Source organism: Pristis pectinata, chromosome 8, assembly GCF_009764475.1.
Source record: "Pristis pectinata isolate sPriPec2 chromosome 8, sPriPec2.1.pri, whole genome shotgun sequence".
Lineage (NCBI taxonomy): Eukaryota > Metazoa > Chordata > Chondrichthyes > Rhinopristiformes > Pristidae > Pristis > Pristis pectinata.
The window spans coordinates 77,377,876-77,404,256 of record NC_067412.1 but is presented as its reverse complement, the minus strand read 5'-3'; the positions used below and the strand labels follow the sequence as shown (position 1 = coordinate 77,404,256).

The 26,381-nt window shown below is 40.0% G+C and overlaps 1 protein-coding gene across 9 annotated transcripts in view; it reads left to right on the top strand.

Annotated features, from left to right (window-relative positions):
* The window catches only part of LOC127573259 (synaptotagmin-like protein 2), a 74,964-nt gene that overhangs the window by 19,086 nt on the left and 29,497 nt on the right, over positions 1-26,381 (top strand). For 5 of the 9 annotated variants that reach the window (XM_052021293.1, XM_052021296.1, XM_052021295.1 and 2 more), the window contains exons 2-7: positions 4,714-5,135; positions 7,118-7,269; positions 14,695-14,788; positions 16,351-16,453; positions 19,376-19,457; positions 22,223-22,489. In XM_052021293.1, the coding sequence (XP_051877253.1) occupies positions 5,014-5,135; positions 7,118-7,269; positions 14,695-14,788; positions 16,351-16,453; positions 19,376-19,457; positions 22,223-22,489 (820 nt within the window). In that variant the 5' untranslated portion in view covers positions 4,714-5,013. Of the gene's footprint in view, positions 1-2,678; positions 2,798-4,713; positions 5,136-5,536; positions 5,616-7,117; positions 7,270-14,694; positions 14,789-16,350; positions 16,454-19,375; positions 19,458-22,222; positions 22,490-26,381 lie in introns of those variants that run through there. The other 4 variants (XM_052021299.1, XM_052021297.1, XM_052021294.1 and 1 more) reach the window with 3 other exon arrangements.

The window sequence follows — 26,381 nt, the reverse complement described above, 5'->3', positions numbered from 1 at the left end:
ACGGAAGTACAAAGGGACTTGGAGGTACTCGTGCAGGATACCTTAAAGGTTAACCACCAGGTCGGATCGGTGGTAAAGAAAGCGAATGCTATGTTGGCATTCATTTTGAGAGGTATAGTGTATAAAAGTAAGGAAGTGTTAATGAGGCTCTACGGGGCACTAGTGAGGCCTCATTTGGAATATTGTGCGCCGTTTTGGGCCCCACATCTTAGGAAGGATGTGTTGACGTTGGAGAGGGTTCAGAGGAGATTTACGAGGATGATTCCAGGAATGAAAGGGCTTAAGTATGAGGAGCGTTTGTCGGCTCTTGGACTGTACTCGCTGGAGTACAGAAGAGTGAGAGGGGACCTCATAGCGACATTTAAAATATTGATAGGAAAGGACAGAGTAAATGTGGCTAGGCTGTTTCCCTTGATGGGTGAGTCCAGGACCAGAGGGCACAATCTTAGAATTAGAGGGTACAGTTTCAAAACAGAGATGAGGAAAAATTTCTTTAGCCAGAGGGTGGTGAATTTGTGGAACTCCTTGCCACGTACAGCAGTGGAAGCCAGATCAGTGTGGGCGTTCAAGGAGGAGATAGATAGATATCTAAATAGTTAGGATATCAAGGGATATGGGGATAAGGCCGGTAATTGGGATTAGAATTGTTTTGTTTTGTTTTTTTTCTTCTTCTTCCCCCATTCCCCATTTCTCATTTCTATTTCCCTTTCCTTGGAGCAGACTCGATGGGCCGAATGGCCTGCTTCTGCTCCCTTGTCTTGTGATCTTGTGATCTTGTGAAGTGTACTGTTGTGAAACATTGCCCGTTTGCACCCTTACCTTTATCATCACCTTGAAATCCTTATAAACTGTAGCGCTAGCTCAAGGACCTAGCTTCTCCATTGCTGATCTGGCTGGACTCCCCAGGTCCACCTTGCACAACAATCCCTACTTCACTCACTCATCATCCCTGAACTCTCAACCTCCACTGGCTCACTATTTTTCAAAGTGCTGAATTAAAAATTCTTGTTTACAAACCATTCCCATTACCCATGCCTGCCTTTTATTATCCACTCATTTGGACAGAGTTTTCAGCTTTCTCAGTCGACTCTCTGGAACTCTTTTCGTAAAATTTCTCCCTTACTACTTTTGTACCCACCTTCAAAAATGATCTCAAAATATATTTTTTTGCATTGTTGGCACTATTGGCTCTTCCTACTCAGTATTTGTTCTCTCAAAAACATGACTGATATGAGTTTTTAAACATCACATTCTTTTGCTTACCATTGCTCATGTTTCTGTGGCTCCTTCTACTTGGTTGCTAGGGGAGGCACTTTGATGCAGCTTCAGTCTGTGTGCATGCTGCTTATTGGTGCACTCATGTTTGAGCTGCTAACCCTTCACTCACATACTTTATCGTGTGGAACCTACATATAAATTGGCTAATCTATTTGCTGATTGACAGCGCTTAACACCCATATTACATACTACTCAAGTATTTAGCCTCGAGTTTAATTACACAGTGCCTTCAACTTCAGTGAGGTGTGATCCTCCAAACAGGACAGTCATTAGACCTGCGTGCAGAAAGGATTTTGAGCCTGAAACTCTGCCAAGCTATATTTGAAAGGTTAAGACTCTCTATATGGTGCATGAGGGAGAATATTTTATACAATATTCCATTTGTACTTTACAGGAGAACTGATGTATGATTCCCCATTTCCTGGCTACATTCTATATATAAATAGTGGGCTCTGCATGCCATCAAAAGCAGCAAAGTGCCTCAGAAATGTGTGCCTTGAATATATTCTTGGCTTTAGAAATCTTGTTCCACAAAATTAAACTGAGAACAGATCCTGCATGTTTGAGTCTCGTGTTCCAATGGACTCAGCACCTGCTGCTGAATAAAGCGGAAACAGAACAACGCGCAGAAGTCACTCTTCTGAGGGAGAAAAATAACTCTTTGATGCAAGTGCAAATATGTCATGGTTTCATTGCAGTAAATTGTTTTCCCAAGTAAAACAAATCTCACTCTCCTCTGTTGTGTTTAGTTCAGGTGATTTGATTTTTCTTTTGTCTTTGCAGAAGTTCTGAAGCAGTGTAAGTAGACCCTATGTAAAGGGGCAGCTTCACATTGTGACTAAATATTAGCCTTCCCTTGAATTCCAGTTGTGAATATAAAAAAAATATCCTGAGGGAGAAATTTGCCTTTAGCTCCTTAGGTCAAGTATGTGTGGAATCATTGCCTGTCAGTTGCATTAGCCTCTCACATTTGGTTCCACTGTGGGACCAAATCTGTAGGAGGTGACGACAACTGCCAGCTGATAGTGTACTCAATGAACAAGCTTTTGAACAACTTCTCCTCCCTGTTAAAATTGCCACTACAGTACAGGCTATGAAATAAGAAAATATGAAAACAATTAGATCTCCATGTGTTGCCAATATATTCATGTTTTTTGGACTTTGCACTTGGAGTAGCCTGATCTGAGAAATTGTTATGAAGGAAGGGTGTACACAGTGCAGGCACGTTGCCAAAACACTGTTTTATATTCAGTGTAATTTTGTTTCTGAATTTAAGATCACTTTCATCTATACTCTCTTGGGTTTGGCATCTGTGCTTGTAAACTGAAGTTACTGCTTGTGATTTAACTTTGTAATGGGGGAAGATATTTTTTTAATTTTTGAAAATTAAATTGTTGCAGGGTGTGGTGTCACATTGGATGCTGGATGTGACTATGTGGCACTTTTCTTGACACTTCGGGTGCTGATCGATTTCTAACAGTATTGAAGTGGAATTTTTTATTAGGCTTAGAAAAACCAGGTATGGAAAACCATAATCCTCTCAAAGTGAATCAAGGACAGTGCTGGATTTCAGTCAGTTTTCTTCTGCTTTTTCTAACATTATCATTGTTAAAAACGTAGAAAAATGTGGGAAGAGGGAAGGAATGTTTCACCAATATCGTTTCTTTTTTTCCCATGATCTCTCACCTCCTGGAGTCAAAATGGGATCACATTCTAATCAATGGACAATCCATTTTGAAGCAAACAACATATAATGCCCACAAAGGGAATATATTGAAATGAACAGGGAAGTTTTACCAGAACTGTATTCAACATAAATTAGTTCACAGAAAAGATGCAGATGAGATTTACAAGGATGTTGCCTCTACAGAAAATTTTCCTTACAAGGAAAGATTGGATAGTCCGGGATTGTTTTATTTAGAACAAAGAAAGCTGAGGATGGGCATAATTAAGATCCATAGGTATAACGAGGGTCCTGGATAGAAAGGACCTGTTTCCCTTAGCAGAAGGGTCAAATACCAGAAAGTATAGATTTAAAGTAGAAGGACTGGAATGAGGAAATTTTTCACATATAGGGTGGCAGGAATGTGGAACTTGCTGCAGAAATCCTTATTGCTTTTAAAATATACTTGGCTCTGTATATGAACAGATGTGAGCTGCAGACCTCAGGACCAAATGTTGGGTGAGATTAGACTGAGAAACTCTTAGCCTGGGACAGATATGGGCCAAATGACCACCTTGCATGGCATAAATTTTCTATAACTCAGCTGCCAACTATTTTTGCATTGTTAATAAATCCAGAATCTGTGCTATTAGAGGAATTTCCACTGACTTTCTGCCCTTCTCTGATGAGATATGTGCCTGGAGTGTTTATCTGATCATTTTAAAAATCTCTGAAATCAGCAGGATCGTTATTTGAACTGTACAATGGTGCCTGATTATGGTACTATTAGAAATTTATATAATAATTCTCCATCCTGTTTGTTGTCCTGCTGGGAGTAGCCATTGGTTTATTTGGGAAAGACTAGGGAGTACAATAAACACATGTAATGCCAGTTGTTTCAAAGGCTGCAGCTGGCTGTTGTATTTAATAGAGGAAAACAACAGCTCAAATAAACAGTGCTTGGGTATAGAACCGAATTGTTGAAAGCTGAAGGCCGTTTGAGGAAGGAGACCAGTTTTGCATTTCAATCTCGAGAAAATAGTGATTTAAAGTAACAAGGGTTTTTAAGTTTTGATTTAAACACAAATGCAGATATAGCTGGGAGGAGAGCAATCCTTCTAGGATTTAAATGGTAGCAGCCTCTCTATTGCACTAACACAGGGTGACTATTGCTGCAGTATAATTGATTGTATGCAGAAAGTCCTTGTAGCATATTTGTGCAAAATGTGAATTTGGATGATGCTTGTGCTGGAAGAAATGAATATATTCAATATGTAATTCTTGTATCATAAAGTGCTGAGGAGAATCCTGCAATTGTAAGATAATTAGACAAATCTCAGGTTGTCTAGCTATGAAAATGCTACATCTCAATTGGAGCACCCTCCTTGCCTTCACTTAGTCTCATTCATATGAGACTTGACTGACTCTTTTGAATTTATTGAACGGAAAAGATTGGGAACAAGTACCTATTGTGTACTCTTGCAATAAAAAGCAAACTGCCGGAGGAACTCAGTGGTCAGGTAGCATCTGTAGAGGGAAATGGACAGTCAACATTTTGGGTTGAGACCCTTCATCTGGACTGCAAGTGCTCTTGCAGTACCCTTGCAGTGTTTTATTTTACCGAGTTGAAATTAAAATGAAATTTTGTTTGCATCCTTTAGGTGTGATACACATGGTTATTATATTTGCTCCACAATAATCACGTTTGTCTTATTGTAGGTACTCTCATTCATTTACTGCCTGCAGCTAATCTTTTTTCACACAATTTACAGACATGTGAATGTTCAAGAGGAAGTCTACCAAAGGTTTTACTGAAGTTGTTTTCATCTGAAGCAAATCCTCACATTTCTTGGATATGGACACTTTGGCATCAATCTTCCAATCAAAAGACTGAAGAAAGTGAATCTCATATTGCTGAAATTTATGACCCACCTGCCTACATAATGAACTTTGATCATGCAGAATTAGTTTGAATGTAGTCGGTGAAGCCAGTAAAATTGGAAGAAGTTGTATATTGTGTTTTTTATAACGCCACCACACCCAGCCTTTACCCTGTCTGATGCAATAACGGAATGAAGAGAGTGATGGCTAATAACCTGGACCTCAGTTTCCTCACAGAAGATGAGTATCAGGCAGTCCTGAAAGTAATTCAGAGGGATTCTGAACTCAAGCAAAAGGACAGTGAACGAATTAGGTGAGATCCTTGACTCTCAGTTTTTATTTACTCAGTAGCTGTAATTTAGTGTGCTGATGAATAATCCATGCTGTATTGTAGTTCCCACACCTACATTGCAAGTGTAGGCTTGCCATCCCTGAGGAATAGCTGCTGACTTCTAGAGAAATTACTGCTGACTTCAAATGATTGTGTATCTGACATTCCTCCCAAGTGAAGCATGAAAGCACTGCAGCTGAAAACCTTTGTATTTCCATCATCTTAATTTATTGTTTAGTTTATCAATTTTCTAAGCTTAATTTATCTTAATTTAACCATGGATACATGGAAGTGTTATTTAACAAAAAAACAAAAATGTTGCTGGCAAGTTGCAGCAACCATTTTTTAAAAGTAAAACTTTTGTGCGTGTGTGTGTGCGCAAACACTCAACCTCTATCAGGCAGTCCTGAAAGTAATTCAGAGGGATTCTGAACTCAAGCAAAAGGACAGTGAACGAATTAGGTGAGATCCTTGACTCTCAGTTTTTATTTACTCAGTAGCTGTAATTTAGTGTGCTGATGAATAATCCATGCTGTATTGTAGTTCCCACACCTACATTGCAAGTGGATCAGTACTGCAATGCAGTTTGTTTCCTGATGAGTTATTTGGTTGTCAGCAAGCCTTCTGCAAGAAGACTAACTCCCTTAAAAATTTCAGCACAGGAAGAGGTAAATTTGGCATATTGTACCAATACCAACTTCTGCTGCAAGGATCCTCCCAAAAATATTCCCATTTCAAATGCTTTATTTGATGATGTAGATAATTCTGTCCAAATATGAATCTGCTGGTATATTTATATATTTTTTCCTCTTAAGTTTAGAACTTAGGGTACATGATGTTATGTTGTTTTGTGAGACAAGTTTGAAAAGTCTCGAAGGGCAAGGACTCTGGACACAGTCTTTGGAGTTAAAATTTACAAAAACAAATGTGGGGAAAAGGTAACGGGGGCAACACACACACACACACGCACCAGTGATAGTGAGCGTGGAGGAATCGCAACAAGGGTAAGATACACACAAGCACACACACACACACACACACGCACGCATGCACGCACGCACGCACGCACACACACACAACGAACTGGGTACATACAATCAAGGAACAGGCAATACGATCCCTGCCACCCCTTGATTCAGCGCAGGCACGGCTCTATGCCAGAGGGATATCCTAACTAATTTCTCTTAAGCAGTGCACAGCTTACCTTGGCATCCCCGGAGACAAAAAAGAGAGAGAACCAAGCACATGCGGCACTCTTTATAGTGCTGGAGGGCTGGGGGTGGTCCAGCCCAGGTAGTTCAAAAGGGCCAATGGTCAAGTGTGCCAGGTACAAAGGTGCTTAAAAGGACCAATGGTCAAGTGTGCCCGGATGGGTGGTGTGGAGCCAAACCTTGATTGACAGTGGTGTGTCTTCCGACCAAGTAGGGGCAGTGCTGTCATCCGACCAGGTGGGGGCAGTGTTGTCACGTGACAGCCATGACCTCCACAATTACATGACAGCCACGACCTCCACAATATAGTTGTGTTACAACTTTTAGCATTGTAGAAATTAGGATACCTACATATGTTATTTCATAGTGCTGGACAATTGCAATGCAAATGCTTTGAATTTGAAGTAGTTCAGATTTGGCTCTGAGTACATCCTAGGAAACAGAGTCATGGTCAAAGCCATGTATATACTATTGATTTTATCTCTTATTTACAATGTCTCAGAGATATAACATCAAAGTAACCAGTGAACATTTGTGAATTTTGGTGTTTAATTGATGCGCTAATTTTAATTATTTTTTTGTGCCAGAAGCTCCCCCTCCCATTCCCCATTCAATTGCACCCTCCTTTCCTTTCCTAACCCTGAAGTAAATCTTCCTACTTGACTAGAAGGCTACATGACTGAATGTAGTTTCTGATGTGAGGTAAATGACCACATGGTGTCTGGTTGCAAACTCTCTCTGCACTTTCTCTAGGACAGTACAGAAATCCATTCAAGATGAAAAGCGAAGGAAACTTGTTACTGGACAGTGGTTTGATGAGGTTAAAGCAAAACGATACAGGAATGCTTTACTTGGAGTGGATCTGATCAAGGCCTCGATAAGAGAGGAAAAACCCATTAAGCATGGTAAATTATTGCTCATTCATTAAGTGGTTAATTAGCACAACAATCTTAATTTATGCAAATAGGATCAAGTAACCATCAATGCATTTGATGTAATAATGTATTTGATGAATCATGCCTTTTGAAATTTATTCTCCACTTGAAATGGCACCATGTGTTCATGAATTATATTAACTGGCCATCTCTAGGAAGAGAGACTATAACCTCTCTCAATATGACCATAGCATTGCCAGATATCCAATGGTCAAGATCTTGGTGATGTCCTTATTAGGCAAATTAACTTTACCACAAGCCCAATCACTACATGTAGTTGGATGCTTTATGGACCCCCAGTTATGCGGATCTGTGTGGACACCATTGGGTGTGAGTAGTAATGTCAATTGGAGCAAAGGTGTAGAAAACTGCTGAAGGAACTCAACGGGTCAGGCAGCACTTGTGGAGGCAGAGGGATGATCGATATTTTGGGTTGAGACCCTGCATCAGGAGCAAAAGTGCAGCATTTACAAAGATGCTATCTTCAGAAGAGCCCTGTTTCTGCGTGACCAAGTGACAAGCACTGATATTTCAGATAATCAGAATTAGAATTAGAAGGGACTACAGGGAAATAGGAAATGTGTTAAATTGCAAACAATAGGGAAATAGAATTGGGATAGAAGGCAAGACCAATTTCAAAATAGGAGTGCTCCTTTTGTGTGGAGCTCAGTGTCTTTCTAGTTCCTTTGGAGGGGGGAGGGTGGGAATGAGGGAATTGCTTCATTAGTTGAATTTTGTGGTCTCTTTGGCAAAATGATCTGAACCCTCAAGTACGTTGGGTGCTCAGTGCATGTATTGGCATTAAGAATATTTCTGCTTAAATTTCAAGGCTGTTTTATAAAATGTGGAAAGCCCTATAACCTTTGCTCACTTCATGATGTTTATATTGTAATGTTGTTTTTAAAATTGCACACTCAATGTTTATAATTGAAGCATCAGCTTTGAGAATGAAATCTACACTTGGCTCCATGAAATTTAACTCTAATTGCTGTCACCAAGATACTTAATAATCCTGAACCAGTTTCCCTTTTAATTTCCAGTGCTCTGGAAACTTCGGATCAGGTTTTTACAGAAATACACAATTCACCTCTGTCAGGGTGCACATGGCAACAAGGCAGGCCAAACCTGTTAGGCAGCATTTTGCAAACAGTGAAGCATCAATTCACTGCAGTTTTGTGTGGTTTTCAGCCCAACTTTAATAGCATGGACACTTTCCTCAAACCGGAGGTCAAGGATTAAACCATTTAAACCCATGTGTAATTGCAATAATTCTCCATGTTCATTTATAGAATATTTGAAAGCACTAGAGCTCTCAGGGTTATTGAATGGGGATGTCGACTAACTTCTGTAGAACTAAGTTCAGAAAAACTCATCTTTGTTCTTTAATGTAGGCTGTGTAAATTGGGTCTCAGCCAGTGTTCCAGATGTTACTACAGGCTTTGAAATCTGTTCCCACAGCTCTGAGAAAAGTGCTGTGTACTTGAAAATATGCCTAACCTGGAACAGAGTGAGATTGTACAGCTGAAGCCCAGTGGGAAATTCTACTCCTGACTTTCCATTGGGATTCATTGTTAGCACTGTAAATACAATTCTGTAGAGAAATTTGCCCCAGTGACATCAGCAATAATGCCGTGCCCCCTTTTGAGTTTCAATGTGACTTTCAACCCCACTGGCCTAAAAAAATAGTCTTGTTTACTTCTCAGTATTGCTCTAAGGTGTATACTAAAGGAGAGAAGATTTCATTGACCTTTTCTTCAGTCGAGAGGATGAGGAACAGCCAGCATTGTAGGCTTCCCCCATGCACAGAGACATATAGATTGTTGCAGGGACAGGAATTTCACTCCAAGTGGAGCATTCAAAGCAACCTTCTGGCAAGCACGGGCTGATAAGTAATAGGTGACATTTGTACCATTAAAGTACCAGACAGTGACCCTCTCCAAAAGGGACAGTCTAACCAATGGCATTGGTGTTACTAGGTCCTCCACCATCAGCTCCTTGGGGGTCACTATTGACCAGAAAATCAGCTGGAACAGCCACACAAAAACTGTGGCTTGGAGAACAGGTCACAGGCTTGGCATCCTACCTTGAGTGATTCATCTCCTGACCCCACTCCCCCGCCCCAAAGCCTTCCCACCATCTACAAGGCACTAAAAGAGGAGCATGATGGAATATTCTCCATGTGCCTGGGTACATGCTACTTTAGTAACACCCAAGAGACTCAACGCAATCTAGGACGAAGCCACTTGATTGGCACCCCATCCATCACTCTATTCATTCCCTCCACTACTGGCACACATACATCTAAAGTATATCATCCACCAAAAGCACTACTGTTACTCACTTGGGATACCTCAGCACCTCCCCAAATTTGTACTCTCTACAGCCAAGGAGGACTATGGTAGCAGACACATGGGAAAACCACCACCTGCAGGTTCCCATCCAAGTCCCACACTATCCTGCTTTGGAAATAAATTGTCAGTCCCTCTTTATTGCTGGGTCTAAATTTTGGAACTCTCTCCCCAAAACTGTGAGAGTACTTTCACCAGGACTGCATTGGTTCAAAGCAGCGGCAGTCTGCTAAAGGAACCATTTAACAGGATCCACCGTGTTCTTTTCTTGTGGGGCCTTGAGGACATTCCTGCAGATCACTGACTGACTTGTGTTCAGAGGTGTGCCTCTGCACAAATTTTTCTGTGAGGGAGAGGTGGTGTGGCATGGTCCAGCTGAAAGGAATGTTCTGAAGCAACACAGCTAGATGCATCTTTTTTTAATTTCAAAAATAGACTCTATTCATAATAAAAATATATATATACAAAGGAAGAAACAGCACAAAACCTTTACATTCATGGTTGTTACATTCAGTAGTGTAGACTTTATTAAAACATAAACATAGCACCATAACATGCATCCTTCATGACCATGGTAGAATTACATTTGGTTCCCCCAGCACAAAATTCTTTCATGCAGCTCTGCTGAACAATGAAAAATACCTTTTACATCAATGTGTAATATATCATGGACACCTGGGAAGAATCTTGCCATTTGCTTAGAAAAGTACAGTTAGGTTAGAGAGTTTAGAGCAGTTTTAACATTTTTTCCTGCTTGAAAATAATCCATTGGAAAGCTTATTTGAGTTTGTAGCCATGCCAACGCAAATATTAACTAATTCCCTATAATTTGATTGGTTTATGTTTCTGTGGGAATCAGATGACTTCTCCGAAGCTGAAATGGAGGAAATGAAATCCTGAGATGGATTTTCACCACAGGATTGACTCAGATTCGGGATTCACTGATTAAACCTCGTGTAGTATTAATTAAATAATTTTTAAATTATGTTTAATATAGAATAAGGGCATTGTTGGCAAGGTCAGGATTTATGGCCTATACATAATTGCCCTTAAGTAGGCGCTGGTCTTCTGCCTTCTCCAAGCAACTTTGATGAAGGAATTCCCATGGTGCTATCAGGCAGGGAATTCTCGGATTTAGAACCCAGCAATGAAGAGGACCAGTAAAATATTTACAAGTCAGGATGGTATGAGACCTAGAGGGCAAATTGCAGACAGTGATGTTTACATTTATCTGCTGACTTTCTTTTCAAGGCAAAATAGATTGTTAGTTTGGGATGTGGAGTCGAAGAAGCTTTGACGAGCTTTTCTTACAATGTTGTTTGTAGATGGTACACACGGCAGCTGATGTGCATCAGTGTCGGAGGGAATTCATGTACAGTATGGTGAGCAGGGTCCCAAACAGTTGGTATTCTCTTTTTCAGATGCTGCCTGACCTGCTGAGTATTTCTAGCATTTTATGCAATTTAATATTTCCAGCACCTGGTGTATTTTGTTTTCATATACAATGGTATATTTTATAAAGCCCATCATTGAAATTATATTTTTTTCCAGTTCTGATGATATGCAAATTATTTGTTGCCAAAATGTGATTGATTTTTGGAGAACAATCATGCTTTGCATGGTGGTGGAGGTTATTTATTTGATAATAATAAGCTATTGTTAAATTTGAGTCCAGGAGCCAATTCCTAAACTGCAGGATATGATAACTGATGTCTTGAAATAAGTGGTTAAGAGAATGAAGCAGAATCTGTGATTACATTAAAGCCTCTGTGCCAGGAATTTGTTTTGTATGCATGTATACTGTGGCAGTTCACTCAATTTTGCTTGTGGAACAAACATTGTCGAGTATTTCTTCAGTTTATCTTGACTTCAATATTTTCCACTGGTCTTAGAGTCACACAGCAGGAAAACAAGCCCTTCGGCCCATTGAGTTGATGCTGACCATCAAGTATCTATTTGCACTACTCCCATTTAATTCTCCCCACATTCCCACTAACTCCACCCAAATTCAACCAACCACCTATAGTCTAGGCAATTTACAGTGGCTAATTAACCTATCAACCAGCATATCTTTGGGATTGGAGATGAAATCAGAGCACCGGGAAGAAACCCATGTGGTCACAGAGAGAATGTGCATCCTCCACACATTGCTGTAGGTCGGCATTGAACCAGGGTCTCTGGAGCTGTGAAGCAGTAGCTCCACTGACTGAGCTGTGTGCTACCCCCCAAAGTCTTGTTCCTCATAGGAAGAGATGATGTTAGTGGATCCTACCCACTGTAGTCTTCATCAATTACATTCCATGTTCAGACATTCACAGTCAGAACTGGGTCTGTGGAAAGGATGGTTAGAAATATTAGCTCAGAGCTCAGACTGGAGGAGACAATGTAACCATCAAGATGTGTGGGTTTCTTTACAACAGTTCAAAACCATTGGATTCATTCTCTTTGATTTGTAAATCCAGAGTAATTACTTCAGGTGCAGCAACTTTTGCATATTCTTCATGACATCTTCTTCTGAAATGGTGACTGAGAAGGAGATCTCCTCAATGCTCTCTGCCATTGCTTTATTACTGCCAAATTCAAGGGATATTATTGTAAGAGGAGGAGTTAGATTTAGGGAATAATTCTAGATTTTTTTCTTGACCCTTCCCTGAATTCTGTACAGGATACTCTTGTGGATTGAACAATTTTACAGTTTTGTACTTTACTTTAAAGTCTTCCATGTTTAAATCCTTCCAAGTAGGATTCAGGCACTGTTATAGTACTAAAACCAATTATGTCCCATGTGAATGTGATCATAGTAAACAAATATTTCTCAAACTGTCTGCATACTTAATGCAGTTGACCACACTGTTCTTCACCAGTACCTTTCCTCATTGCCCAACTAGATGGAGATGCAATAGCTTGGTTCCATTCTTATCATTCAGTCATAACCAGGGAATCACTGCCAATGACTTGTCTTCACACACCCACACTATTCCCTCTGGTATTCCGCCCCCCACCCCCCCACCCCAACCCCTCCCCGGGCCTATTCTTGGCTACCTCCTATATGTTGCTCCTCAGCAATGTCATCTGACAAACACAGGGCATGTTCCACAAGTGTGGTGACCACTTCCAGCTTTACACCACAACTACTGCTCTCAGAATTTTCTGCTCAGACTTGGCACATAATGGTCTGTTTGTTTAGCTTTGGACGAGCAGGAATTTCCTTCAGCTAAGTAAGGGGAAGACCGAGGTCATTGTTTTCACTCCCCACCACAAACTTCATCCCCTGGACTTCTACTACATCTCTTTGCTGACACCTATCAGAGGCTCAAGCAGACTAATTACAATTGTGGCCTCCCATTTGATCCCGAGCTGAGCTTCCAACCATTGTCCTCTCCATTGCTAAGGCTGCCTAACCTGACACATCTCCCATCTATGTCTCGGTCTCAGCTCATTTCCTGCCTAAACTTTCAGGCATGCTTTAGTTACCTCAGGACCAATAGTGAAAGTAACTTAAATTTCTTACTTCAGACATTCCTAAAGGCTGTTACTCATTCTTGTACACAAGTAGGTTTGGCCACCTTCTACCAGCATTGGCTTACTTTTACTCTGCACAGAAAGGTTCCTACGTTATTATCTAGTTTCCCACCTTGTAGCCTCTGTAAACTTAACCTTGTCAACTATTATTTGTCTACATCCTTACTCACCAGTTCACATTCACCCATCACTCTGTGCTCATATTGCCTCCTGGGATGCAATGCCTCAAGTTTATATTTAAAGTATACTCTCCAGCTGTTTTTCAAATACCTCCATGGCCCCATCCCCTTTGGCTGTATAATCTCCTCCAGTGCTGCATCTCTTGGAATATATAACCCCTTGCACATCCCTATTTTTTAATTGCTCAACCAATGGCAACTGTTGCCCAGGTTACCCTGGCTTTGTGTTCCGGAATTCCCTCTCTAAATTATTCTACCTCTCTCAAGATTTTCGTGTCCTTCCTTATGCTTAATCTTTCAACCAAGCTTTTGTTCACCACTACTGATAACTCCCTATATGATTTGATGTTGAATTTTGTTTGATGATACTCTTGTCAAGCTCCTATATAAAAGTAAGCTGTTTTAATAGTTGGTTATCGCTGAGAATATGTAATTGTCCATAAAGTTTATAAAGTCCTAGCACCAGTTTTCTTTTTATCCCTTCTCACATGCTCAAATTTTTTCTGAAGCTTTTACCCTATTATCCCTCCACATTACTTTCAAATGCATTGATCAAAATTCTCTCTCTCATATTCTAACTTTCCTCTTGCTTCCTCCTTGACATTTTCTGCTATTTTAGCAAAATGCCAAAGTAACTTCCTTGCAGAGCAATGCTATTTGTACAAGAACATATTAAAAGACTGGTAGCATATCATTAGTTATTGATGAGTGTTTTACAATTTGTTTCTGTTTATATTGGGAACTTGGTTTCAATTATCTGCTTTAGTCAACAGATGCAGATGGTTTTAGTCTATCCGTCTGGGCTGAATTAGAATGCAGTTTCTGAAGATGAGTAGAACATAGAACAGTACAGCACAGGAACAGGCCCTTTGGCCCTCAATGTCTGTGCCAAGCATGATAGCAAATTAAACTAATTCCTTCTGCATGCACATGATCCATATCCCTCCATTCCCTGCAGATTCATGTGCCTATCTGAAAGCCTCTTGAACACCACTATCGTATCTGCTTCCCTGACAGCATGTTCCAGGCACCTGGCACACTCCGTGGGGAAAAAAACTTGCCCTGCACATCTCCTTTAAACTTTCCCCCTCTCATCTTAAAGCTATGCCCTCTAGTATTCGACATTTCCACCCTGCGGAAAAAGATTCTATCTGCCCTGTCTATGCCCATGCCTTAAATAGTACGAATCTTGTGATTTGTTTAAATCTATTCCTTTGAATTAATACTGGTCCTGAATTTATGAAATGTAAAGATGGAGAAAGTACATATGGAATCAATACATAATTTGTTTGAGCAAATAATCATGTTTCCTTTTGGATGCTCTATTTTTATTATTCTCTTTCCAGAGACTACTGAAAAGACTGAACAACAGCAAGTTCATCAGGCTCAATCGTGTCCCCACCCAACACTGCCTCAAGCTGCAAAATATGAAACTACAAGGTTACTTTTCTCAAATATGTCATCGTAGCAAGTGTTCCCCAGTCACTTCCAGTGAATCCTGGTTCTAAATGTGCAATAGGGGAAGATGATTAAGTAATAGATTTGACACAGGTTTTGCAAGCATGGATAATTTAACATATTAACATGCAGTCTATGAAGTGTGGTGAAGGTGATTATTTGAGTCAGGCGCCATGTGGTTGCTGCCAATGTAACTGTACTTCAACATTAACAAGCACTATAAAGAAACAGGGTGGGACTGTAGGGAATAAAAGCTTTATATTATTTGTGACCATAGTAATTATTGCAAGGTCTCCTCTCCTTCCCCACACCCCATTTTGTTTTTGAGTTCGAGAATAGCCTGGGCTTCCTCTAATTCATTTCCTCTTTTTCCACTCGTATACCACTCCATCCTTTCTATTGTGCTACAGAGAAGTCCAGTAAACTTTTCAATGTTAAGTATTAGAACATTGTTATTTGTGGAATGGTAAATTTGAAACTGTATAACAGTTGATTTGTTGACTTGTACATCTGCCTGCAATTTTGTTGTTTGTGTGGGGAATAATCCACAGTGTAGGTACTTTGTAGAGGGCACTGCTTTACAGCTTTCATGGAAAAAGAAGCAAGTTTAAAAATCAGAGGTTGGTAATTTCCACTTTCTCAGACGAAGTGACTGAAGAACCTCCAGGTGAGGTAGAAAAAAACACAACAAAACAACAAATTAAACCAAAGTCAACGTTTTGCCAATAAATTCAGGTTGACATGATGGTGCAATGCTTTGGTAGCAAAATCTGCAAATAATCTTCCATTCTAATAGCAAACACTTGATATCACTGTTTGTTTTCCATTTTCTTGCCTCAACTCAGGATGTGTACTCTTTTTGTAGATTCTAGCAACTTTCTGTAACATTTTTCGTATTTACTGTTCAATTAGTGGACAATTCCCGTTGAGGTAAATAGAGCGAAGGTAATTATATCTCCAAAGGTTGTTCATGGTACTCCTCTGCACGTATACACAACCTTGTTAACAAAGGCTTCTGTCAATATTTGAGGGCAATTGTCACAAGATATACTCTCATGACGCAATTTAAATGTAAGCAAGCTTGTTATCCTTCAGTTAGTTACCAGATATTTGGTTTTGCCCAGTCACCTATCTGTATGTTGACCTTCTGCTGGACTTGGGCCTCCTTTGTCGCATTTCCCTTAATAATGGGAAACCTTCAGGATTTTTTTCAAGTAGTTTTTTTTTAAATCTTAGTGCTCTTTATGTTTGGAAAAGAATTCATAGGGGAAGGAACTCTGGGTGTTGGCACTCTTTGGCTAATTTCTGAGAAGGATATATTCCTGTGTGGGACATTATTGTTGCAACTGAAGTTAGTTTTACAGAACTGTTAATAATTTAAGAAGCAATATTACCTTGACTGCAAAATATGACTATTCTTCCACAATAATGTGAATTCATGGTCCAGGAGGGTCCCAATTGTAGGGGAAATGGCTCATTGTAACTGTCCTACATGCAAATCACCACATAAGGGGTAAATATGTGTTTGTGTTTACTTTTGTTAGTGTTGCAACTGATGAAGCTACTGAAGAACCTCCAGATGAGGTAGAAAAAGACAAAGCAAAACGACAAATTAAACCAAAGTCAACATTCGGACAAGAAATTCAGGTGGGCAAGATGGTGCTGAAGTTTAATGCTTCGGTAGTGAAATCTGTAAATGATCTTTCATTCAAACACTCGTCATCATCACTGTTTCTTTTCTATTTTTTAGCCTCAACTCAAGATGTGTACGTTATTGTAGATTCTAGCACCTTTCTGGCTCCATTACCACAATGGTTGTCTTTGAAAGAGTTTATTAATAAGGGAGATGTGAGGACAAAGGGCAGAAACATTCCAGATGAACTGATACTGTACTTGTACAGCACCTCACATTCTTTATCCATTCTCTTAGACTACTCTGTCCAGTCAAAGGAAATGAGCAGTTACGGTACCCCAACAATTGCTCCATCACTCAGGATGTAACTTTTTTGGTCTGTTACTTTTTATTGGCAAATTAAATGGCTCCTCCTAATATCAGTAGTTCTTAATTTTCTGTTCCTTGAAGTCTCTTTGATTGGTTTTGGGTTTTTTAAACTTTATATATGATTTAGGCCGCATCTAGCTGCTGTGTACAGCATGTATAGGAATGTATAAATCATTAGCAGTGTGCTATTGATACAAAATAAAGAGCATTCTTTGTAACCTTACCCTGAATGTATTTTAAATCTAGTGTACTTACTGGGTATTCTCTTTTTTTTTAAGATGCATTCTCCCAACTACCCTTGTGCCTTTACTTTTGTTCTGTTCACCCTTTTTGTTTCAGTTGCTGAACTCTGACCACTCGATAGTCACTAATCACTTATTTTATAAATTAATGTCGGCTACCTGTATACAAGGATCGGTAATATCCTTTAGGAATATCTGAAGGAAGAACACTTAAAAAAAATTATTCTCTTTGACCTTCGTTTTAACTTTAGCCAGATTGTGTAGAGCAACTTTTATTGCCCATTATTTGGTTTCCAGCAAATGTTATTTGTTTTTGACACAATAACCTCACCACAGCAACTGAGTCGTCCTCATGAACAAGTTCAGGAAAATACCTGAAATTTCATTTCTCAGAATGTTTTAGACCAGAAGCTATATCTGGTATACAATTAAATCCCAACTTGACCATGTCTAATCCAAACCAACATAAGCTTGAATAATTTTCTCCATACTGGACTATCACTGTAAATGTAACAACTGAAACTTACTATTGATATGCTTGAAATACCAGATATCGATCAAGTACAAAGGATAGATGTAACAAAACGAACTGAACCGAAGTGCGTAATGAGCCAGAGTTATTGTGGTGAGAGGCGAGTTCGAGGGGGTGGGAAGAAGTTTCTGAGGTCAATGAAGGGAACCTTTGTTGTAATTAAATCATACTTAAAATAAATCTGATCGAACACATTGCAGGTGACATGAGCACCCCGTTTTTTCTTCCCAATGTAAGTGCAGAGAACACTTGGCTGTTGGTGGTTTCTCAACATGTGGAGCTAGTACAGATCTAATGCAGGTGATAGAAGAACATGAAATGGGGAATTAGAACACACCAAGTCTTGTATTTTGCTTTCTGGTTGTGTGAACGTTTCTCCATTTTGAAAAATCACAAAAGATTTGGATATTATACAGACCCACTTTAAACTGTGTTCTCATCCTTGTAAGCAGGTTATCAGGACCAGGTGAGTCTTTGCCTTACTCAGTCATTGCAAGAAACATGATGTGATGGAGCATAGGAGACCAAGTGTACTTTCCAGATAACAATGGGAATCTCTTGTTCTTACCAAGCAACTAATTCATTTCACTCTAGACTTTATGGTTCTGAATTGTTTGAACATGAACCCTGCAGGATCCTGGCATCTGTACAGGCACATGTGCCTTCATTTACTTTGGCCATACTAGTGAGATCATTCAGTGTGTGAGGGAGAACAAGACAGAGAGAACAATCTGGGGGGTTTAGTCAATATAGAACCCCAGATGGAGGTTCTTTCTGCTATTGATTTTCAGTTTTATGCACTTGGGCGATGATTATGTGGTTGGCGAGGATGGTGGCTGCCTCTTCAGAAAAACCCTAACTCTACTTCGGACTATATTTCTTTTCTCTCTCTCTTCACTTGCACTAATGTTGTTACATCTATTTTGTCATGTAACTTATGTACAATTTATGTTAATTTAAGTTTGTTAACTTATGTTTGTCATGTACTGTTCTGCGGCTGCAAGAAGCTAATTTTCATGGCAGTTATACCCTGGATATGTATGCCCACGGCAATAAACTTGAACTGAACTGAAAAGCTTGTTACAAAGAGAAATCTCTGAGCTAGGGAGAGCTGTGCAGCCAGACAGAGGATGAGACTGAAACTGCCATCACACCCATCCGGAGGATGATGAGGTAGTCTGTAGGATCTGCACAGTCTGTCAACACTTGCAGCTGGTGTTGTCACTCACCAGCAATGGCCTTTATTCACTGTACCAGCCAGTGTGCAGCCCTGAGCCCCATCTCTCACTGCAGAGCTGGCCCTATCCCACCAATTGAGTGGTGACCGATTCATTGCTGTGTGAATGCCAGTGGCTGTCGGGGATTCATGCCAGGCTCCCAACACAGCAGAACTGTCACTAATGCATTTCTATATATAATGCTATAATGAATCCTTTTATTAGCACTCTTGTTCCCGGGAATGCATCCTGAGATTTAGGTCAAGTACAGGTAATGGAAATTCACCCTTACAGAATTCATAAAAGATCATCCAAAAATTTAAGATACGGAATAAAATGAGCTCTCATGGAATTTATGTGGGGGAGAAAAAAGTGAATGAATGAACACAATTTTTTTTTTCTACACACGTTTCTTCATGCATGCACAGGTCATGTGGCTTCATGTTACATAAAGTCAGTAACGGGTCACTTTCTAGGAATGCAACCCCCCACCCACCCCATAAGGCAGGGGTCACCTGTACTGATATAGTTAACATGTAACCTGAACCTTACTTTTAATCTCTTCTTGTTCCATAGAGGACGTCACAAAATGGTTCTTGGGAAAGCGGCAGTGATGACTCAAGTACTGTACGAGTTGCTCCAGAAACACTTGGAAAGGGTATATATATATACATATATATGTCTATTATGACTGACAGTCTATTGTAAATGTAGGTAAATTTACACTGGTGAGCTCTGCCAGTCACATAAACCATAACGTCTGCAGTTACATAGAATTTATAACAGGTCATTCAGTCCAACTGTTCTACAGCACCACTGCTGCTATACAGGGAGTTCCTTCTTTCTCCTCTTCATCCAGCCATACTCTTCTGTCCCTCACTCCCTCATGTGATTATCTTTTTTCCCTTTAAATTCTTACCCATGCAGTAAGAATTCATATCTACTGGTTGGACTGCTTTGTTTGGCATTGTTTAATAGAAGTGTAGGAACAGCCTTTTGTAGCTGCATTTACAGAAGCAGTTTAATTGCTTATCCACTCATTGTGGTGTTGGATTCCTTATGGATCTACGTTGTTTTAGGATGTATTAAATTTGGACCTATACAGTTGCTGCCTAATTGAATATTGTAATACTGTTATTAATAAGGCCAGATATGTCAGTCTTTTGCTCTCCATGTACTAGATCAAAGCATACATTTGAAACCTACAAGATTGCCTTCTAATTGATGTGTGCTTGCCCAATCAGTGCTGTTGCACTTAAGCACATAACTTTCTCCCCTAAGGACCTGCCTCCTTAAAATATTCTCAAAGCCATGGCCCAACATTTGTGGTCAGTGGTGAAGTGATAACTAATATTGTTAAATAAATATGTTAAATAAACTTCCTACAAAGATCTAGGAATCTCTGTGGTGAGATTGTCCTCTTGTCTAATGTCTATCATTGTCAGTCATTGCTCAAAGTTAACCCTTGCAGTTGTGATGTCATCAAATTGGCTGAATGGCCGATCACAATAAACCTCACAGACTGCATGCCAGAAAGCAAGAAACACAAATTTTAAGTAACTATTTAAACATTATGCCAAGTGCTAAAGGCCGGAAGATTCACATAAAGTTAAACTAGAAGTTTAAATATATATATATATATATTAAAATATATAGATTTTAATCACATATAGTTTGAAATAGTTATGTGATAAATTAGAATATACATAAAATTATAGGGTCAGATAACATGCCAAACAGTAATTATGAATTAGTATGGCTTTAATAACTCTTGGATCACACATAACACATGAGGTGCCTTTGTAGTGTGATTAGTTCATTGTTTAAATTCATGTCAAGTGACTTCTCTTGATTCTGTTGGAAAAGGCTTTAAACAGTGCAGCACGTTGAAGCAGAGCAACTAATGAAAGCTTCAGGATTTCCATTTAAACTATGGATGCAAGAAATCCTGAAGTTACCATCAGTTTCATTGTGCAATGACAGTGAATGCTTTTATTATCATAATATCCGGGCTAGTATTTCAGAACACCACACAGTAATTGTGCCTTATTTAAAATGAGGAAACTTTAGGGACAAGATCAAAATGTTACGGGCATTAGCTGTGGAGATAAAATCAATTGAATAAAAATAAAACATTTTTAATTATCTTGCTGATGTCAAACTGGAATTTTAAAAACTTTTTAGATTGTATGAGTATGAGGGGTGGTCAGGTTACTTTTGTAAGAACAAGGAACTTCCTCATACATGAGCATTCCCAGAGTATTTGCCACCTTTAATGTACCAGCATTGATGTTTGAAAAATACATGCAGAAGTCCTCTTTCTTAATGCACATTGAAAACACTTGCATGTCTTTTGCATATCTACTCAAATTCCCTTTTATTTGAACTAGCTGATTAATACTAAATGCAGGTGGACATACAGCAATTGGAGGCAGATGTTATATTTTCTGAGCTGAAGTGATTTGGTGAGCTTGCCTGCAATGGTCTCATCTTACAGATCAGCAGGTGTGAGGGTGCAAAGGTAGTTAAAGTTTTGTCTCTAAAACTTGGAACATAAGAATCACTTGCTATAAAAGAACACCCTTTAGTGACTGGACTAATCTATACTGAAATCATTTTCACTAAAGTAAAAGCTGGAAATCTAAAAGAAAAGATACTGGAAATACACAACAAATCAGACAGCATCTGTAGAGAGGGAAACTGAGTTAACAGTATAGGTAAATAACCTTTATGCTCAGACAATATTGCACTCTGTGGTTAATGTGACGAGTCATTAACTATCTCAAATTCTGCCACTATCACTCTAACCAGTAAACTATGTGACTAATGATGCCTTGGCGATTCTTCCTCCTTCTCTGTTCTGGATTCCTTTTGTTTTCCCTTTGAATACAATCAAACTGGTCTGAAATCCCCTTCAGAATAGATCCACAGTGATCCAAGGCCTCCTTGAACCTCCTCTTTGTCAAAACATTTTGTTCTGTCCCCTTGGGATAAGCATGTGGTATCTGAATGTTCAATTGAATCAAATGTCTGATTTTGTGGTTGAGATGAGAACCAGTCGGTGAAATTATGTTCAGATGCAGGTTTTCTTTTATTTTACTCCTTCCATTGAAGTCTCCCTTGGGATCAATAGAATCTTGTTAGGTAAGGGTGTCAAGGGATAGGTATCAAAGAAAGTTGAATGGAATTGTGAAAATAATCAAATAAATGGTTATATAGTTTATATTGTTGTGTTTCTATGTTCCTCCTTTACTGAATGTTTTTCCATAATAATCATGTTGGGGAAACTCCTTATAATGTGGATTTCTTAAAAGAAGAAAGAACCTTTCTGGCAATCTGAATGTGGACTATTTTAAATCCAGTGAGGTCACCTCACATATAGCATAACTCTTTAAGTTTTCATAACTTTTCATAATGTTGCAGGCCGGCAAAGAGATTTTACAGGACCTAATGTATCCACTTCAATATCTGAGTCTACTTCAGATTGGCAGAATCAAACCAAGAGTATGAGTATTCAGCATCCACAAACCTACCAGACACCTAGATGTTCTGACAAATCCACCCACTTACAGTCCAATGTTTCTCGAATACCAAGGAGAATTAACTCTGTGGGTACTTCAGGAGACTTGTGCAGGACTGGGGAACCAGCATCGTCAAATGCCAATATCTTAGAGCAGGCCCACTTAAGTGGTGAGTAGGTGTAGGAGTACCACATTGAGCTCCACTCTAAATTCATGGTATTGTCTACTGATGTATCAACTGTTTCAAACTTTAATACGTTGAATTCCTTCACAATTTGAATTAAGGAACACACATCAATAGAAGTAGAGGGCTATAAATTATCTATCGATTTTTGAGTGGGCTGTATCTGTTGGCTATATATTCCTTTAGTGTAGGGTTAGTTGTATACCAAGTTGCGCACATTTTGTATAGCATGTGAAAGTGAGGCATTGCTGCAACGGATTTGTTGATGGATAGCTAAACCATTTCTGACCATAACGTATGTAAAACAGGACACCTTGAACTTGAGGGAACAAGGATGGGGAAAAACTAGATAGAACAACCAAGATGGATGCAAGTCTACTGGGGATGAGAACATCAAAGGTGGATGTGAAGAACTTGTGATTAGATTGAAAGCTCCACAAGTGTCACAGTGAATGAAAAACCAAAAAGGAAGTTCAGAATTTTGAAAGTGCTTTTGCTGGATTTTTCCCCCACAGTGGACATGGAAGAGAATGTTAGTGGTAAAGGATGAAAAGTGGTCAGAGATGGCTTTGTCTGTGTCCAAGGTAATGAGGAAGATGCATGAAGTAACAGAGTCAAAGAGGTAGCTATGAACTGGGCAAAAGACTCCAGAACTGTGTGCGGTTCTGGTCACCTAGCTATAGCAATGATGTCATTAAGCAGGAGAGGGTGAGAAAAGATTAACAAGGATGTTGTTGGGCTTGGAGGGCTTGAGTTTTTAGGAAAAACTGGATAGGCTGAGGCTGTTGGGATAAGACTGAGGCTTCCTGTAGTGTAGGAGGCTGAGGAGTGACCTTACAGAGGTGTATAAAAATCGTGAGGGGCATAGATAGGGTGGTAGTCACAGTCTTTTTCCCAGGGTAGGGGAGTCTAAAACTAGAGGGCACAGGTTTAAGGTGAGAGGGGAAAGATTTAAAGGGGTTCTAAGAGGCAAGTCTTCACACAGTGTCGTGGGTGTATGGAACAAGCTGCCAGAGGAAGTGGTAGAGGTGACTATAATTACAATGCTTAAAAGACATTTGGACAGATACATGGATGGGAACGGTTTAGAGGGATATGGGTCAAATGCAGACAAATAGCATTAGCACAGATGGGCACCTTGTTCGGCATGGACGAATTGGGTCAAAGGGCCTGTTTCTTGCTGTATAGCTCTATGAGTTCAAACGGAGGGGGATATTTCGGCAGGACACTAAAATCCTAGGAAAAGAGGAAGGGCAACTTGAGATAGAGGTCAAAGAAGGGATGAAAGATGCCTCTGAGCTCCGAATAACTGAAAATGTACTTTAGGTAAAGTGTGATAATGAGCATTTCCCTATAGTTGCGTGTCACTCTGGCATGAGTCAAGCTTGACACTCGTGATGTTATTTCCTGTGCAGTGCGTCCATTAAAGTGTTGCTAGGCATATTAGCATGTGTTGTTTCATGAGCGACTCTCATTCATCTCTCTTGGGACAACTATGTTTCCATAGTGCAAAGGAAATCGTTGCTCTGGCATTTACTTCCATCCAAAGCACAAGTTCAAACACACAGCACTGAAATAAACAGCATAACACAACCTCATTTCTTAGCCAAGGTCCCTCCTTTGGCTTCTCCACTGAACAGCTCCTCATCCTCATTACTTTTATATCCAACTCAGATTGCCTTTCCTTCTTTCTTATAACTATACTGCCTTTGGTAAAACTTTCTCTCTGAGTGTACTCTCATGTCCAATTCACAGCCATTCTGGCACCAATTCTCTGACCCCCTAACCACACCCCAAGATCCAGCTACAGTCCCAGAGAATGCTTTTCAGCAGCACTCCTAAATTTTGCAGTGACGATCCCACTGGGGATTAGTGCACCACATAACAACCACATGTTGCTCTAGAGTTTATTGGGCCAATATCCCTGGATGAAACTTGGGCTGGAACCTGAGAGTTTAAAATATTGTGGCAGTATAGAGACAGGAATGGGTTTGAATTAGTCCAGCATGGAGCGTGTTCAGGAACAATGTAGAAAGATGAGGGACCCAGAATGAAAGTGCAGCAGGTGGGGATACAGAATCATACATAGAAAACAGAACAGGCAGGTCCAGTGGGCAGAGCAGACAGAGATGGGTGGGGAGGCATGAGAGTAGGTTCCCTCAGGACCAATGGGGGAAATGTGTGTGTGGAGCCAGGGGATATAGTGGAGTCCTAAGTTATTACTTCTCATTGGTATTCACCAGGGAGAAAGATGTGGAGGATGGAGAGTTAAGGAAGGGATATGCTGATATTCTGGAACATGTTTGTATCAGGAAGGAGAAAGTGTTAAAGATATTGGCACACAATAAGGTGGATAGACCCCCAGGGCCTGATGGGACCTATTCCAGGATGCTATGGGAAGCAAGGAAGGAGGTTGCTGGGTATCTGATGGAGACTTTTGCATCTTCATTAGCCTTGTGTCATGTACCAAAAGATTGGAGGTTAGCAAATGTTGTTTCCTTATTCAAAAAATGGCAGTAGGGATTAGCCAGAGAACTATAGGCCAGTGAGCCTTGCATCACTAATAGAGAAATCATTGGAAAAAATTGTAAGGACAGGATTTATGGTCACTTGGAAAGGCAGGGACTGATTAGGGGGAGTCAGCATAGTTCTGTGCGGGGGAAATCCTGTCTCACAAATCTGATTGAGTTTTTTGAGGAAGTGACAAAGAAAATTGATGAAGTCAGGGCAGTAGTTGTGGTCTACATGGACATTAGCAAGGCTGATCAAGAAGGTTAAAGTTTAAAGGTGTGTTGGCAGATTGGATCCAAAATTGGCTTGGTGATAGGAGGCAGAGGGTAGTGGTGGAGGATTGTTTTATTGACTGGAAGTCTGTAACCAGTTGTGTACTGCAGGGATCAGTGTTGGGACCTTTGTTGTTGATTATGTATATAATCTGGATGAGGATGTCAGTGGTCTGATTAATACATTTGCTGACAACATGAAAATTGATGGAGTTATAGATAATGAAGAAGGTTGTCTAGGGATAGAGAGGGACATAACTCAGCTGGAAAGTTGGGCAGAGCAGCGGCAGGTGGAACTTAATTTGGACAAGTTGTGAGGTAATGCATTTTTGGACAACAAATACTGACAGGACATATACAGTAAAAGGCAGTGACCTTAGGAGTGCTGATCTGCAGAGAGACCTTAGGTGCAACTTCATAACTCCCTGAAAATGTTGACACAAGTAGACGGTGTGGTAAAAAAGGCATTTAAAATGCTTGCCTTCATAGGCCGAGCATTGCGTTTTAGAGTTGGGATGCTATGTTGCAGCTGTACAAAACATTAGTTAGGCTGCCTTTGAAGTATTGTATACAGTTCTGGTCACCACACTACAGGAAGGCTGTGGTAGCATTAGAAAGAGTGCAGAAGAGATTCACCAGGATGTTGCCTGGAATGGAGGGCTTTAGTTACAAGAATAGATAGGATAGGCTAGATTTGTTCGCACTGGACTGTAGGAGGTTTATAGGGGATGACCTTATGGAGGTTTATAAGAATATGAGGGGCAAAGATAGGATAGATAATTAGAGTCTTTTTCCCAGAGTAGGAGGTGCTAAAGCTACGGGGCATAGGCTTAAGGTGAAAGAGGGAAATTTAAAGGAGATCTGCAGGGCAAGTTTTTCACATGGAGGGTGGTGGTTATATGGAATGAGCTGCCAGAGGAGGTGATAGAGACAGGTATAATTACAACATTTAAAACTATATGTGCCAAAGAGCCTCCTTTCATGTGGAATCATTCTGTGAATCTGCAAATATAGACCAAGGTTCTGAGGAGGGAACGCAGTTATCTTTCCTTTATCAAGTATGGCTTTGCGGGTCCCTCAGTGTGGATTTGACT